The sequence below is a fragment of the Pelophylax lessonae genome (assembly GCF_965119305.1).
Source record: "Pelophylax lessonae genome assembly, chromosome: 2".
NCBI lineage: Eukaryota > Metazoa > Chordata > Amphibia > Anura > Ranidae > Pelophylax > Pelophylax lessonae.
Window position 1 is genome coordinate 481,606,612 of NC_138769.1, and position 15,127 is coordinate 481,621,738.

General features: G+C 43.0%; 1 protein-coding gene across 1 annotated transcript in view; it reads left to right on the forward strand.

Moving 5' to 3' along the window:
• The first annotated feature begins 5,394 nt into the window (after window positions 1-5,394).
• The window catches only part of LOC309548155 (DNA excision repair protein ERCC-5 homolog), a 137,448-nt gene continuing 127,715 nt past the window's right edge, over window positions 5,395-15,127 (forward strand). Inside the window, exons 1-3 of the mRNA XM_082248117.1 lie at window positions 5,395-5,936; window positions 8,677-8,797; window positions 11,421-11,516. Coding sequence (XP_082104243.1) covers window positions 5,483-5,936; window positions 8,677-8,797; window positions 11,421-11,516 — 671 coding nt within the window. The 5' untranslated portion in view covers window positions 5,395-5,482. The remainder of the gene's footprint in view (window positions 5,937-8,676; window positions 8,798-11,420; window positions 11,517-15,127) is intronic.

A 15,127-nucleotide genomic window follows, 5' to 3' on the forward strand; every position in this document is an offset into this window, starting at 1 on the left:
CGTGCAAGCTCATTTTCATAGACTTCAATGAAAGGAGTAGGCATAGGGTTGCCACCTCATCCCTTTTAACCATTTCTGGATCGGAAGGTTTTACCCACTTAATGGCCAATTAACTGACAATTGCACGGTCGTGCAATGCTCTATCCTAATAAAATAGATGTCCTTTATTTCCAACAAATAGAGCTTTCTTTTGGTGGTATTTGATCACCTGTGCTTTTGTTATTTTTTGTGCTATAAACGAAAAAAGAGCGACAATTCTGAAGAAAAAAAAAAAATTTTTTTACATTCTGCTATATAACATTCCCAATAAAAAAGATTTAAAAATCAAATTTTCCATCATTTTAGGCCAATTTGTATTCTACTACATATTATTGGAAAAAAAAATCCCAACAAGTGTATATTGATTGGTTTGCGCAAAAGTTATCGCATCTACAAACTAGGGGAAAGATTTATGTCATTTTTTTTTTTTTTTACTAGTAATGGCAGTGATCAGTGATTTTTAGCAGGACTGCGGCGGACAGATCGGACACCTAACTAACATTTTAGACACTTATGGGGGAACCAGTGACATTACTACAGTAATCAGTGCTAAAAACATGCAGTTACTGTACTAATGACACTAGCAGGGAAGGGGTTAACACTAGGCGCGATCAAAGGGTTAAATGTGTCCCTAGGTAGGGGGTGCATTCGAACTGTGTGGGGGATGGGCTTGCTGAATGAGCACAGAGACCTGTGTTCCTAAATAGGAGAAATACAGGATCCCTGTGTCCATTACTGACAGAACAGCGGTCTGCTGTGTTTACAACGGCAGACCACTGTTCTGTGTCCACGGGGAGTGATCGCTGGTTCCCAGCGGCAATCCCGACCCGCTGATTGACTCCCCCTGTAGCCAATCGGCACGTGCGCGCCCCCACTAGTGGTCCTGCGAAACGACGTACAGTTACCCCATTTCACGGGACAAAGCCGACGTGCCGCAGTATATGTACTGCTGGCAATTGGCAAGTGGTTAAACCAGGACACATTAATTACACAGGTTCTGAGGCTGATTAAGGTGGTAATTAAACTCACTTAGTGCCTTATGTGCATTATATCAGCCTCAGAACCTGTGTAATTAATGTGTCCTGGTTTAAAGGGATGAGGTGACAACCCTAAGTAGGCAGCCTTCATCCCCTGCCAAACTCAATGTGAAGCTTCAGTTTTGAACGAGCAAAGTAAACTCTTCATGTTTTGATAATGTGAACGGCTCTGTGTGCTGCCCATATTATCAGTTGCAGACTGCTTTACTGGAAGCCTAAAGGAGAAGTATGAAGAAAAGAAAAAAAAAAGTATGGCTTTAAATTTTTTTCCCCCAGATATACTTACCTAGGTGGATGCTGCATTGGTCCCCCAGCGCCTCTACTCTGAGAACCGAGCGATTGAACACTGCTGATCACTCAGTTCTGACAGCTCTCTGCTCTGCCCCCTCCTCACTCATCAGAGCGCTGGGCTGTGGAGGAGCGAGGAGCGGCCAGCTCAGGCTCTCAGCGGCTCGCTAAGAGGCTGAGCCGGGTGTCGGTCCAGGCACCTGGTGGATCCCGACATCGTTGTCGTGATGACCCGGTGCCTGAACCAACTTCTGTGATGTTGGCAGAGAGCGGACTTCAGTCCAGCCCGCTCTCTGCTGAAAACAGGTCACAGGAGTGCTGAACAAACTGCACTCCTGTGATCCATAGGGGACATACAGCCAAACAAGCTTTAACCACTTTCTGACCCCCAGCAGTACAGTACTCTGTCCCACGAAACGATGTAACTGTACATTGTTTCATGGGACCGCTAGTGGGGGTCCGCACACCCGCTGATTGGCTACAGGGGGAGCCAATCAATGGGTCCGGTGGTCGCGATTGCCGCCGTGAAGACAGAACGGTGGTCTGCCGTTGTAAACACAACACAACACTGTCAGTTATGAACACAGGGATCCTGTGTTCCTCTTATTTAGGAACATAGGGCTCTGTGTTCATGCAGAAAGCCCATCCCCCACAGTTAGAAAGCAGCCCCTAGGGACACATTTAACCATTTGATCGCCCCTGGTGTTAACCCCTTTCCTGCCAGTGTCATTAGTACAGTAACAGTGCATATTTTTATCACTGATTACTGTAGTAATGTCACTGGTCTCCCCCCCCCCCCCCCCCCCAAAAAAAAAAGTGTCTAAAATATCAGTGAGATGTCTGATCTGTCCGCTGCAATGTCGCAGTCCCACTAAAAATCGCTGATTGCCACCAATACTAGTAAAAAAAAAAAAAAAAAATTACATAAATCTTTCCCCTGGTTTGTAGATGCGATAACTAATTTGTAGCAGAATACAAATTGGCCTAAAATTATGAAAAAAATTTTGATTTTTACATTTTTTTTTATTGGGAATATTTTATAGCAGAAAGTGAAAAATATTTTTTAATTTTTTTTTCCCCAGGATTGTTTTTTTTTTTTTTGTTTATAGGGCAAAAAATAAAAAGCGCAGAGGTGATCAAATACCACCAAAAGAAAGCTCTATTTGTGGGAAAATCTATTTTATTTGGGTACAGCATTGCACGACTGCGCAATTGTCAGTTAAATTAACGCAGGGTCGAATCGCAAAAAAAGCCTGGTCATTAAGGGGGGTTAAAGGAGATGTACAGCTTTACATCTCTTAGGGCCCTTTCACACACTGAGTCAGTAAAACGGATGACAGCTGTGTCTCCGTGCTGTGTGCGGAGACACAGCTGTCAGGTCCCCATGCATCTCTATGGGGGAATCAGGTGGGAACGGACCGTCTGTCCGTTCTCATCCGATCCGCTGGACGGATGAAAAATGGGGTTTCCATCCGTCCAGATTTGACAGATCGGATTGGATCGGATGTCAGCGCACATGTCTCCGCTGACATCCGATGCCCCATAGAGATGCATGGGGTGACCGTTCAGACCACAGACTGTCAGTGTCCTTCAGTGCCACCTGTCAGTTCTGCCTATCACGGCCACCTCATCAGTGCTGCTCGGTAGTGCAGCCTATCAGTGCCACCTCATAAGTGCAGCCCATCAATACCACCTATCAGTGCCCATCAGTACCACCTCATCAGTGCAGCCTATCAGTGGTTATCAGTGCCACCTAATAGTACCACCTTAATGATGCTCATCAGTGCCGCCTATTAGTACCACCTCATTATTGCTCATCAGTGACTATTAGTGCAGCCTATCAGTGCTCATCAGTGCAGCCTCATCAGCGCACATCAGTGAAGGAGTAAAATGACTTATTTGAAAAATCTTTCCATTTCTGTCTTTTTTTTGTTTGGTATCAGGCGTGAGCAATTCTTTTTGCCCAAAGCCCCGGACATGCAGTTCTGGGCAGCTGATTTAAAAAATTGGCTCCCAACTAGATTCTAAGCTAATTTATCAAGCCTTCTGTATGTATGAATGTGGGTTAAGCCTCATACACGCAATGAGAATATCAGACAAATTATTGTCTGTTTTTTTTTATGCATGCTAGTCTCCTATCAAAAATGAAGAGGTTACTAAAGTTATGAAAATTCTGCAGAATACAACTTCGGAAGTGATATATTGTAATGTATTCTTTAGTTTCCGAGCATGCATGGTTTTCATGTTTGTCCCTTCGGATAATTTAGCATGAACTGTTGTGATCTGCTCTCGAAAGCTGTGTACTAATGATCAGATTAGCCTACAATCGCTTAGAAAGTGGTATTTTTCATTCGATTTTCTGATCGTGTGTACTAGGCATAATGGACCTTAGATTGTAAGCTCCCTGAGGACAGGGGCAGATGTGAATGTAATACATACACTCCCTATGTTGTCAAAAGTATTGGGAAGCCTGCCTTAACACGCATTTCAACTTTAATGGCATTCCAGTCTTAGTCTGTAGAGTTCAATATTGAGTTGGCGCATCCTTTGAAGTCATAACAGCTTCATGGACCTTGCTTTGTTTACTGGTGTGCAGTCATGTTGGAACAGGAAGGGGCCATCCCCAAACTGTTCCAACAATGTTGGGAGCATGAAATTGTCCAAAATGTCTTGGTAGGCTGACGCCTTAAGAATTCCCTTCACTGTAACTAAGGGGCCAAGCCCAACCCCTGAAAAACAACCCCACACCATAACCCCCCCTCCACCAAATGATTTGGATCAGTGCACAAACAAGTTGCATAAAGACATGGATGAGCGAGTTTGGGGTGGAGGAACTTGACTGGCCTGCACAGAGTCCTGACCTCAACCTGATAGAACTCCTTTGGGATGAATTAGAATAGAGTCTGTGAGCCAGGCCTTCTTGTCCAACATCAGTGCCTGTCCTCACAAATGTGCTTCTGGAAGAATGGTCAAACATTCCCATAGACACACTCCGAAACCTTGTGGACAGCCTTCCCAGAAGAGTTGAAGATGTTATAGCTGCAAAGGGTGGGCCAACCTAATATTAAACTCTATGGACTAAGACTGGGATGCCATTTAAAGCTCATGTGTGTGTAAAGGCAGGCGTCCCAATACTTTTGACAATATAGTGTATGTAAGCTGCATAAATTGCCAGCGCTATATAAGTACTGTATTTTCTGGCGTATAAGACTACTTTTAAACCTCAATAAAATCCCCCAAAAATGGAGGGTCGTCTTATACGCCGAGTATAATATCTCCAAGGTAACCCAAGTATAAGTATTACCGGTAGATGTAATCTCTCAAGACGCTGGCTGTGTGGGAATCCTGTACCGCTATACCGTATGTACCGTAGCTTCGGCTACATACAGTGTACCGCGCTGAGCCAATCAGGGAGAGCGATGTATTCTATTATTGAATGCAAAGCCTGCTCGGATTGGCGGAGTAACATCAGCCCGCCTCTCTGACTCTGCCAATCCAAGCAGGCTTTGCATTCAATAATAGAATACATCGCTCTCCCTGATTGGCTCAGCGCAGTATACTGTATGTAACCGAAGCTACGGTACATATGGTATACCGGTACAGGATTCCCACACAGCCAGCGTCTTGAGATTACATCTACTGGTAATACTTAGGGTACCTTGGAGATATTATGAGAGATTACATGTATTGTAGTACTTGGGGTACCTTGGAGATCTATGAGAAATCTGATGTTTTTCAATGGTGTTGCCTTGCTTCGGAAGGGGGGTAGTCTTATACGGCAAAAATATAGCCCAAAACCTATGTTTTAACTTGAAAATTAGGGGGTCGTCTTATACGCCGGAAAATACGGTACCTGTAATAAATAAAATTCAGAGGCACATTGCAAGTGAGTAAAAAAACATTTATGGCAAAGGAATGCACTGCAACTAAGCATTTAAAATACATGATTTGGTGCTTTAGTTGGTGACAGGGTCTCTTTTCATAATTTTTTTTTCTCTCATTTTTCAGGTAGTGCATTCCTTGTGAAGCTCCTCCGATGAAATAGCTCATCTCCTTTACTCCAGTAGTCCTTGTTGACAAGGTGAATTTTGGTAAACTCTAGATTGCCTTTTCATTCAATGCCTAACGTAGAGGCTGTCAGAGAAGCTAATGGTTCTGGCAGAAACGAGGAGACGTCTACAGAGAAATCTGACAAAGACAATCTCCAAACCAATGTGAAGACCTACAATGTGGGAAGCTTGGGACCTGCTAATGACCGTCATCCTTGGGGATGTCCAGTGACTCACACAAGAGAAAAGTTCTATACTATATGTTCAGACTATGCATTCCTAAACCAAGCAACATCCCTCTGCAAAACTCCCAGTTCTGCTAGCAGTGCAAGTTCCCACGAAAAACCCAGCTTTACCAATTCATTGAATTACATAGATCTTCAGGCTAGTGCTTCTGATAGCATATATAATGAGGATACAAGCTTGGACTCTTTATCTAGTGATGTTGGGACATATCCTCTTGCCTGGGAAATTGACACATCCGACTTTAACACAATGACTACAAGGTTAAAACCTAAAACAGGTAAACCGTTCTCTTGTTCTAATAGAAATAATTGAGCCTTTCTTTTACTTTCTTTAAAAAAAAAATATTAAAATAACATAAACACACATTAATTAGAAAGGGGCAGTCATGGGGACAAATATCCCTTTGTGCCAATCTTACATAGACAAATAAGGATCAGTGCTGAACAGATGCTTTAGCAATGCAAAAGTGAATGATCAGTGTGATTGGCACTAATAAGAAGCCGATCTTGGATAAAGATAAAACCCCTCCTTCCCTCCCCTCTTAAACTGATCGCTGTATAAAAAAAAAAAAAAAAAAAACTTATAAATGCCCCTTCCTATTTATCTTAAAGCGGAGTTCCAGCCTAAAAATAAACTTTGCAGCATTAGTTAGAGTAAAAAAAAGCTGAAAAAGAATTGGATAATTAATATTTTTTTTTTTTTACTTACCTTGTTTTTAATGAAAATAAACTTACCTTCCTTCCTCTTCCTCCTTGTGTGGCCACGGCCCCCGACGTCACTTCCTCCTTTGCATTGCATACTAGGATATGAGCATCATCAATCCCAGGATGCAATGGGAACGGCCGGCCGCTACTCTGAGTGCCAATCGCAATCTACAGCGCATGCACGAGATTGCGATCGGCATTCTGGGTAGCCCAGAACCAGGAAGAGGGACACAGCGGGGGACACCACGGCTTCAGATGCCCACACCAGAGATGGCCGCGCTCTTCAATCTATTTTAAAGGTAAGTATTTATCTTTATTCAGTAAAGGTAATGTACTGTAATGTGGGGTTAGTGTTAGGGTAATTGGGGGTAGCTTAGGGTAGCTTAGGATTAGGGGGGTATTTTGAGCTGTATGTAGCCATAACTCCGCTTTAAGCTGCATTCACAAGATGCTCCACGCCATCTCTTATGTTCTGCTCCCTGGTTGTGTCCTTCTTTGAGTGTCCACGTCTCTGCTTGCGTGACTTGGGCGACCCTTTGGATTGTCCAGCAGTGGGGGTCCTCTCAGGATTCAGAAGAGAACTGATGTCAACATAGGGAAGTTGAGGGGACCAGTGTCTTAGGAATCATTGCAGCGCTGGATTAACTGTCCCTTGTACCTGTACCTGGACCTGTCAGTGACAGGTGAACTGGACAGGGACTGTAGGAGAGTATTGCTGGATTCACCAGGTAAGAAAAAAAAAAAATCCAGACAGGATGGTTTAGAGCAGCATTCTTCAACCTTTTTTCAGTTGCAGTACCCTTTAAAAGTATGTAAAATCCCAAAGCACCCTTGTCTAAAAATATAAATGTTACTTATCAGTGGGATACCTGAGCCTGGGATGATGTACACTACCTCCTTAATGAAATTAACTTCACATCAAAAGTCCCCCATCCCATCAGATTTCCCCCAACATGGTCAGAGCCTTACCTTTTGGCTACAGGCAGGTGGCAGAGGGCAGCAGTTGGAGCAGGTCTGAAGGAGCCGGACTTTTACCCTTTTCTGAATATTGGGGTGGCCCTGCATACTAGCTGCCCTGGTTCAGCATCGTGAGTTGCCATGGGTCGGGTGGGCTGGCACCCACACAACTTATAACACTGCTCCAGCGGAAACTGTTTGCTACACTCTGGTTGAGAAACACTGGTTAGAGGAGGGTGGGAGGTAGAAGTGGTAGAAAGATAGTTTTTGTCTGTAGTGGGGCTTAAAGCGGAGTTCCGGCCTATTTTGCAACTTTAGTGATTCCTGGAGTGCTTGCTATGCTGATCAACAATTGGGCATTTTCAATTTTTTTTCAGGGGTCCCTTACCTTATTTTCAGGGAATTTTTGATTGTACTTCCTCCTCCTCCCCCCCCTCTGTGGCCACCGACATCACTTCCGCCTTTGCATTGCATCCTGGGAGCTGTTTGTCATCACTCCCAGGAGGCTGCAACCAGGAAGAACTTCCAGAACACTCCCTAGAATCAGGAAGAAGGACACAGCAGATTACACTGCGGCTTCAGATGCCCACGTCTAAGATGGCCGTGCTCAGGCAGTGTTTTTAAAAGTACGATTTTTACTAAAATCCAATACTGTGCACCTTGTAATTATGAGAATAGCGGTTCTGTAAAGGGCGATGGATTAGTATTATAGGGGTATTTTTAGTTAAAAAAGGTATTTGAGGCTGGAACTCCACTTTAAGGCTCCATTCACACTTGCACATTTCCAACTTTGGAGTGGAACTTTGACCCAATTTTAAATGGGTGCAACTTGGATGTGACTTTTTGTCCCTATGCAAAGTTGGAACCGCTGTTGCACCACTGTTGCATGTAAAACATCAACATCACTATTACGGTTAACATCAGTTTATGGCCCTCAAGTTGCATGAAAGTTAGACCGAAGTAGTGCATGAACTACTTTCATGTTGCAGCGACTTAAAGTCGCACATATATGAATAGCTATCATTGGAAAACAAAGAGTACAACTTGTCATGTGATTTTTATGTCCAAAGTTGCATGACAAATTGCATAAGTGTGAATGGGGTCTTAGAGTGATTTTACTGGCTCATATCATAGGTTGGTCACAGCCTTCCTATACTGCAGAAGGATAAAGTTGTGAAGCCATCATGGCCTCCACCTATGCACTTTTCCAAATTTCTCCACAGGGATAAAAGAGAATACGTGTGATTTATTTTCTAGTGTTCCTACTTCTTCCTTTTTTTTTTTTTTTTTTTTTTTTTTTTAATATGTGAGAACTTTAGGTAAGCCTTCTCTTCCTCTGTTCTTTTTTTGATCTAGGTGTAGCTAAACAAACTCCAAAGAAGAAACCTGAAAGAAAGGTGAAGCCACTGAGGGAATGCACACAACACTTCATAGCAGATGAGATTAAACAACGTAAAGTTCTAGATCTCCGAAGATGGTACTGGGCCTTCAACTGTTACAAAACTCTACAAATGAAAAGTTTGGAATGCTATTTTAAGTGACCCTTTAACCACTTCCATACCACAGTATGTCATATATGGTTCTGGGCTTTGGGTGGGGAGCTGAATGATGCAGCTACAGGCATCATTCAGATATCATTTTTTTTAACCAGCGATGCCCTGCACCATAAGAACAATCAGACTCCAGTGATTCTACTGGCTCGCCTGTGCGATCAGCGAGCCGAGAAGGAATCCGACACTTGCGGAAGTGCACCATAGAGAATACTGAGGACCAGATGGTCCCAAGCAGTCTCTATGACTCTCGGGGGCCCTCTGCCGTGATCTCGACTGGAAAGTCAAGATTTTTTTTTTTTTTTTTGATCTTAGGCTTTCCAGCCTGTAGGAGAGATCTGAGGTCTTATTAACCCCAGATCTCTCCATAAAGAGGACCTCTCATTCACTATTTCTATTACAAGGGAGGTTTACATTCTTTGTAATAGGAATAAGGGTCCATTCACACTAGCGCGACTTGTCAGGCGACTTGGTCGCCTGACAAGTCGCGGTCGGTTGCTCACCATTGAATAGTACAGGACCCGTTCTAATAGGAACGACACAAGTCGCTCCGACTTAGAAAAAGGGTCCTGTACTACTTTGGGGCGACCTGGAGGCGACTTGCATTGACTTCAATTATATGAAGTCCATGCAAGTCGCGCCGAGGTCGCGGTGCACTTCACAGGTCGCCCCACAAAATCCTGTCGCTCCAGTCTGAATGGGCTCTAAAAGTGATGAAAAAAAAAATAAATGTAAAGAGAGAGTGTAAAAAAAAAAAAAAAAATGTAAAGTGCCCCCGTCCCCACGTGCTTGAATGCATATGTACGTCACGCCCACATATGTAAACTGTGTTCAATCCACATGATTGTCGCGAATGTTAGAGCGAGAGCAACATTTCTAGCCCAAGACCTCCTCTGTAACTCTAAACAGATAACCTGTAAAAACGTTTAAAGCATTGCCTATGGAGATTTTTAAGTTCTGAAGTTTGGCGCCATTCCACGAGTGTGCGCAATTTTAAAACGTGACATGCTAGGTATCTTTATCATCTTTCACATTATACAAAAATATTGGGCTAACTTTATCGTTTTTTGTGTTTTTAAATTCATGAAACTGTTTAAAAAAAAAAACAGTTTGAAAAATTGCTGCGCAAATACCATGTGACATTAAATGTTAAAACAACCACCATTTTATTCCCTAGGGTCTTTGCTAAAAAAACATATCTAATGTTTGGGGGTTCTGAGTAATTTCCCAGCAAAAAAATGATGATTTTTTATATGTAGGAGCGGAGTGCCAGAATTGGCCCAGTACAGAAGTGGTAAAAACATCCTGTAATAAAGCAACTGTATTTAAATCCCTAAATATTCAAAAGCCTTCACATATCTGTCTTCATCTTCAGGAACACCTCAGAACCCCCAAACCCTGGGGTGCTACGAGGTGCAATTCTGAATCATTGCTGAGGGAATTGAGGGCTGGCCAGTTCCTTCTCGACTTCTCTAGCTCCTTTTTGGATCTTCAGTATGACGGATAACTTCAGTGTCCAGTAGGGAGTTGTGGGAGGTGAGAGAGGGCTGACCAACTCTCAATGTTCTTAGCAAAAGTGGTGATTTAGATATTAGAATGCCCTGGAGTTTGTGGTGTTTGATTTACCACATTGTCATATTTTTATAGTGGTGGTGTAGTGGATATTTACTTAATTGGTACCATTACATGTTACGATAAGACAGATTGGTCCATATGTAACCATCTTGTGACCACAGTTGTGTGAGTTTATTTGTCCTGAAGATGAGGAGCAGGCCCATAGAGGTGACATTTTATTTTATAAAAGTAGCAAAGAAGGAAAGGAATGATGTGACCAACAACAATCTAACATGTAAAAAAATGAATGTAATTCATTTTGTTGTTAGTAGTAGCAGATTGTTGTATTAAGTTAGCTGTCAATGGAAAAAGGGAAATGTAGGGTTGAAGGGATAGATGTTTTTTGCCTGAGCATTTATAACTATGTAGCTTTCCATACAGATGTAGCTTCTGTTCCATAAGTGCCGGTTCACATTTGTGCGGCTTGTGAGATCGCATGTAATTCGGAGCGCACTGCTCCTTCATTACATGCGATCTCATGTGCGGATGCGAGTTCAGCCATACACTTTGTATGGCTAAATTCGCACTGTATCCGCACCAAACACGCACATGAGGCATTTTTTCAGCCGCATCAGAATTGGATCGCACAGTGGTTCACACTTGTGCGGTCCGATTCTGTGAGAACTGTCAGATCGCACTGCGATATGCGATCAAACTGGGGGTGTCGTTAACATTTTTTTTTTTTTGCTAAATTTTTTTAAGGGTGTCGTTAACATTTAATTGACACCCCCTGTGTATCGCATATGGCAGTGTGAACTGCCAGATGTGCGGATGCGTTGCGGGATCACGCTGCATATTCGCAGCGTTCCCGCATCGCACAAATGTGAACCGGCGCTAATAGATGGTGTTTGGGAAAAGGCCTCATGTATCTTTCTACAACCTGTATAAATCTATATAAACAGCAGAATTTTATACGTAAAACATTTGTCTCCCCAGGTATTGCATCAGTCGGCCCCAGTATAAGACGTCCTGTGGTATTTCCTCTCTGGTATCCTGCTGGAACTTTCTGTATAGCACTCTGGGATCAGGAAGGTATAGTGCACGGTTTCTCAACCTTTTTTTCAGTCAAGGCACCCTTTAACAACCATGGAAATCTCGCCTTGAAAAATTATGGACAGTCTTGAGGCAACCCATTCTAAAATGTAAAAACGATTCTAATAGTTTTACATAATGCAGCAACATCCAAACATGTAGAACACCCAATGTTAGAGGGGATTTAGTCTTCAAAAGCAAGAACACTTTTGCAAACTGGTCCTCACTACTACTCCAATGTTTCTCTTCTTACTCAGTTTTTCTCCATCATTCAGCTAATGTGACCCCAACACTGATGGAGAGGGGGTACAAGGATGCTGTGCAGGCGACTGACATCTTCTATATCAACTGATGAGGACATTGGTCATTAGGACGCCAGCAGCTAGAAGGTTGTAATGGTGCACAATAAAAACCTGTGGCTTTTTGTATCTAAAAGCAGGCTTCATCCACACGCTGGCTTGTATACAATTTTTAGGCATTTTGCCTAGGCACCCCTGAAGAAACCCCAAGGCACCCTGGTTAAAAAAGGCTGGTATAGTGCACAGAGACAAGGAATAGCTACTAGCATATTTAGAAAATGCAGAAGACTGATTGAAATCTATGTTCTTTTCTTTCTTGTTCCTTTTTGTAACCTGTCATAAATGTTCTATTTATCTTTAAACACAGAGTTCATGATGCCCGTAAGTAGAGATGACAGACTAACTCCAGGTTTTAGTGCCTTTTTATCAGTCCCATTGGACCGAGCTGGTCCAAATGAACTGTTTACTTCACTAACAGTTGCAGCGACTGTGTGCGCTGTATAAACTGTATGTAGCTAAGGCTAAATATAGTATATAGCACTGTGTTTCAGCAGCCGAATGGTAGCTTCCTGTTCCATTCACAGAACAAAACTGAGTCAGGCTGAGCACTGCTCAGCCATTTACAGGAATGGTGGAGATCATGACATTATCCGCCTGCCTCTCCAACTCAGCAAATCAGAAGAAAGTTTTTAATCATAGAATACAAATCTCCCTGTTAATGGTGACTCAGTCCAACTCGATTTTATTCCAGAAGTTCCTGTCCAGCTGGCGGAACACAGCCTTGTATACTGCATGTAGCTGAGTTTATACAACGCACACAGCTTCTGAATCTGTTAGTGAAGGAAGTAGTTTGTTTGGACCAGCTTGGTCCGAACGAACGGCAGTTATTTAATTTTGGTGGTGCTGAAGAAAAGATAATCCATCGATTTGACTTCAGTACAAGCAGCCTTTCAGATCTTTGGCATGCGATTACTGCCAGTGGATGTAGCCGCTAGGTGTTCTCCCCGCCAGGAAGTCTCCCTGTGCCCCTCCTGCCAGCAGAACACAATAGTGCTGCCAGAGGGTTTCCCCCGTCAAAATTGACTGTTGTTGATGGGGTTCAATTAATTGAACACTTTACTCTCCTGCAGCCTGTTGTTAGATGAAAGAAAATCAAATCATCTATGGCCTGCCTTAAGGCCCGTACACACGATAAGAAAATCTGTAGGGAAAATTCGTCCGACCGATCTGCCGATTTTCGGATTGTTAGTATGGTGCTTTCGACAGCCAACTCTGACTTTTCGGCTGACAAAATCCTGATGTGCAGGCTATATAATTTTTGTCCTCCGAATACAACGTCCGATTTTCGTCTCATTAGTACAGATTTCGACGGAAAAAAATCTTAAGAGCAAGACTAGGCATGTTCAGAGACGAAAGAACACATACAAAGCAATCCAACACATGACATCACTTCTGAAGTAGAATTCTGTCGTACGGGAAAATTCGTATGAAAATAACCTCTTCACTTTCCACATCAGACTAGCATGCCAGAAAAAACGGACGACAGATCGTTCGATAATCTGATTCAGTGAAAACTAAATGTCAAATGATCAGTAGATCCAGAGATCTTGGCAGCTTAAAGCGGTAGTATCCCGCTTTTTGACACTTTTACCTACAGGTAAGCCTATAATAAGGCTTTCCTGTAGGTACAAATAATATCTCCTAAACCGGCATGGTTTAGGAGATATTTACAGTGTATGCAGCCGCTCGCGCGAGCAGCGCATGCGCTCTGAAGGTCCGGGGGGACCTTCAATTAATTTGCCGGGAGCTTGCCGGAAAAATCACTCCCGCGCGCATGCGCGGGAGTGACGTCATCGCGGCTCCGGCCAATCATCGTGCCGGAGCCGTCTCTTCTGGCCAATCACCGCGCCGGAGCCGCCGAACCCGGAAGAGACGGCGAGGGATCATGGCAGGGCCCGCAGCGATGTCCGGGGGTCCGTGTCAGGGCTTGGTTCTAAGGTAAGTTACACATAACGGGCTAGTATGCGATGCATACTAGCCCATTATGCCTTTGTCTTGCAGGTTTTTTTTTTTTTTTATTTATTAGGGTTTACAACCGCTTTAAATGATTTCCAAACTTAGACTTTTCATGTAAAGGTCTAGCTTTGCCTGCAAAATCCTGGCTCCTAAACCCCATTGTTTCCCCTTAATAGGATTGGGATCCTCCATGACCAAAAGAGAGATCAGAAAGGTGGGATAGGTGTGTTTAGCTCGATTTTTTTACTGGAAAAATGAAGATTTGCATATAACTAAAATTGTCTGTATGAATTGTTTTAACATGTGACTGAAGGTGACTTCTGCTTTTGCATGCTCACTATGCTGTGTACAGTGCCTTGAAAAAGTATTCATACCCCTTAAAATTTTCTACATTTTTGTCATGTTACAACCAAAAACTTATATGTATTTTTTGGGGATTTTATGTGATATACCATCACAAAGTGGCACATAATTGTGAAGTGAAAGGAGAATGATAAATAGTTTTTCAAAATGTTTTTAAAATAAATATGTGAAAAGTGTGGCGTGCATTTGTATTCAGCCCCCCCTGAGTCAATACTTTGTAGAACCACCTTTCACTGCAATTACAGATGCAAGTCTTTTGGGTACAGCTCTACCAGCTTTGTACATCTAGAGTGACGTTTTTGCCCATTCTTCTTTGCAAAATAGCTCAAGCTCTGTCAGATTGGATGGAGAGCTTCTGTGAACAGCAATTTTCAAGTCTTGTCACAGATTCTCAATTGCACTTAGGTTTGGACTTTGGATTGGGCCATTCTAACACATGAATATGCTTTGATCTAAACCAGGGATTCCCAAACTATGGCCCTGCAGCTGTTGCAGATCTACACATCCCATGAGGCATTGTAAAACTCTGACATTCCCATACATGACTAGGCATGATGGGAATTGTAGTTCTCAAACAACTGGAGGGCCGTAGTTTGGGAATCCCTGATATATAAACCATTCCATTGTAGCTCTGGCTGTATGTTTAGGGTCGTTGTCCTTCTGGAACCTCCGCCCTGGATTTAAGTCTTTTGCAGACTCTAACAGGTTTTCTTCTAAGAGTGCCCTGTATTTGGCTCCATCCGTCTTCCCATCAACTCTGACCAGCTTCCCTGTCCCTGCTGAACAAAAGCATCCCCACAACATGATGCTGCCACCACCATCATATTTTAGAGTGGGGAGGGTGTGTTCAGGGTGATGTGCAGTGTTCATTTTCTGCCACACACAGTGTTTTGCTTTTAGGCCAAAAAGTAAATTTTTTTTGTATCATCTGAC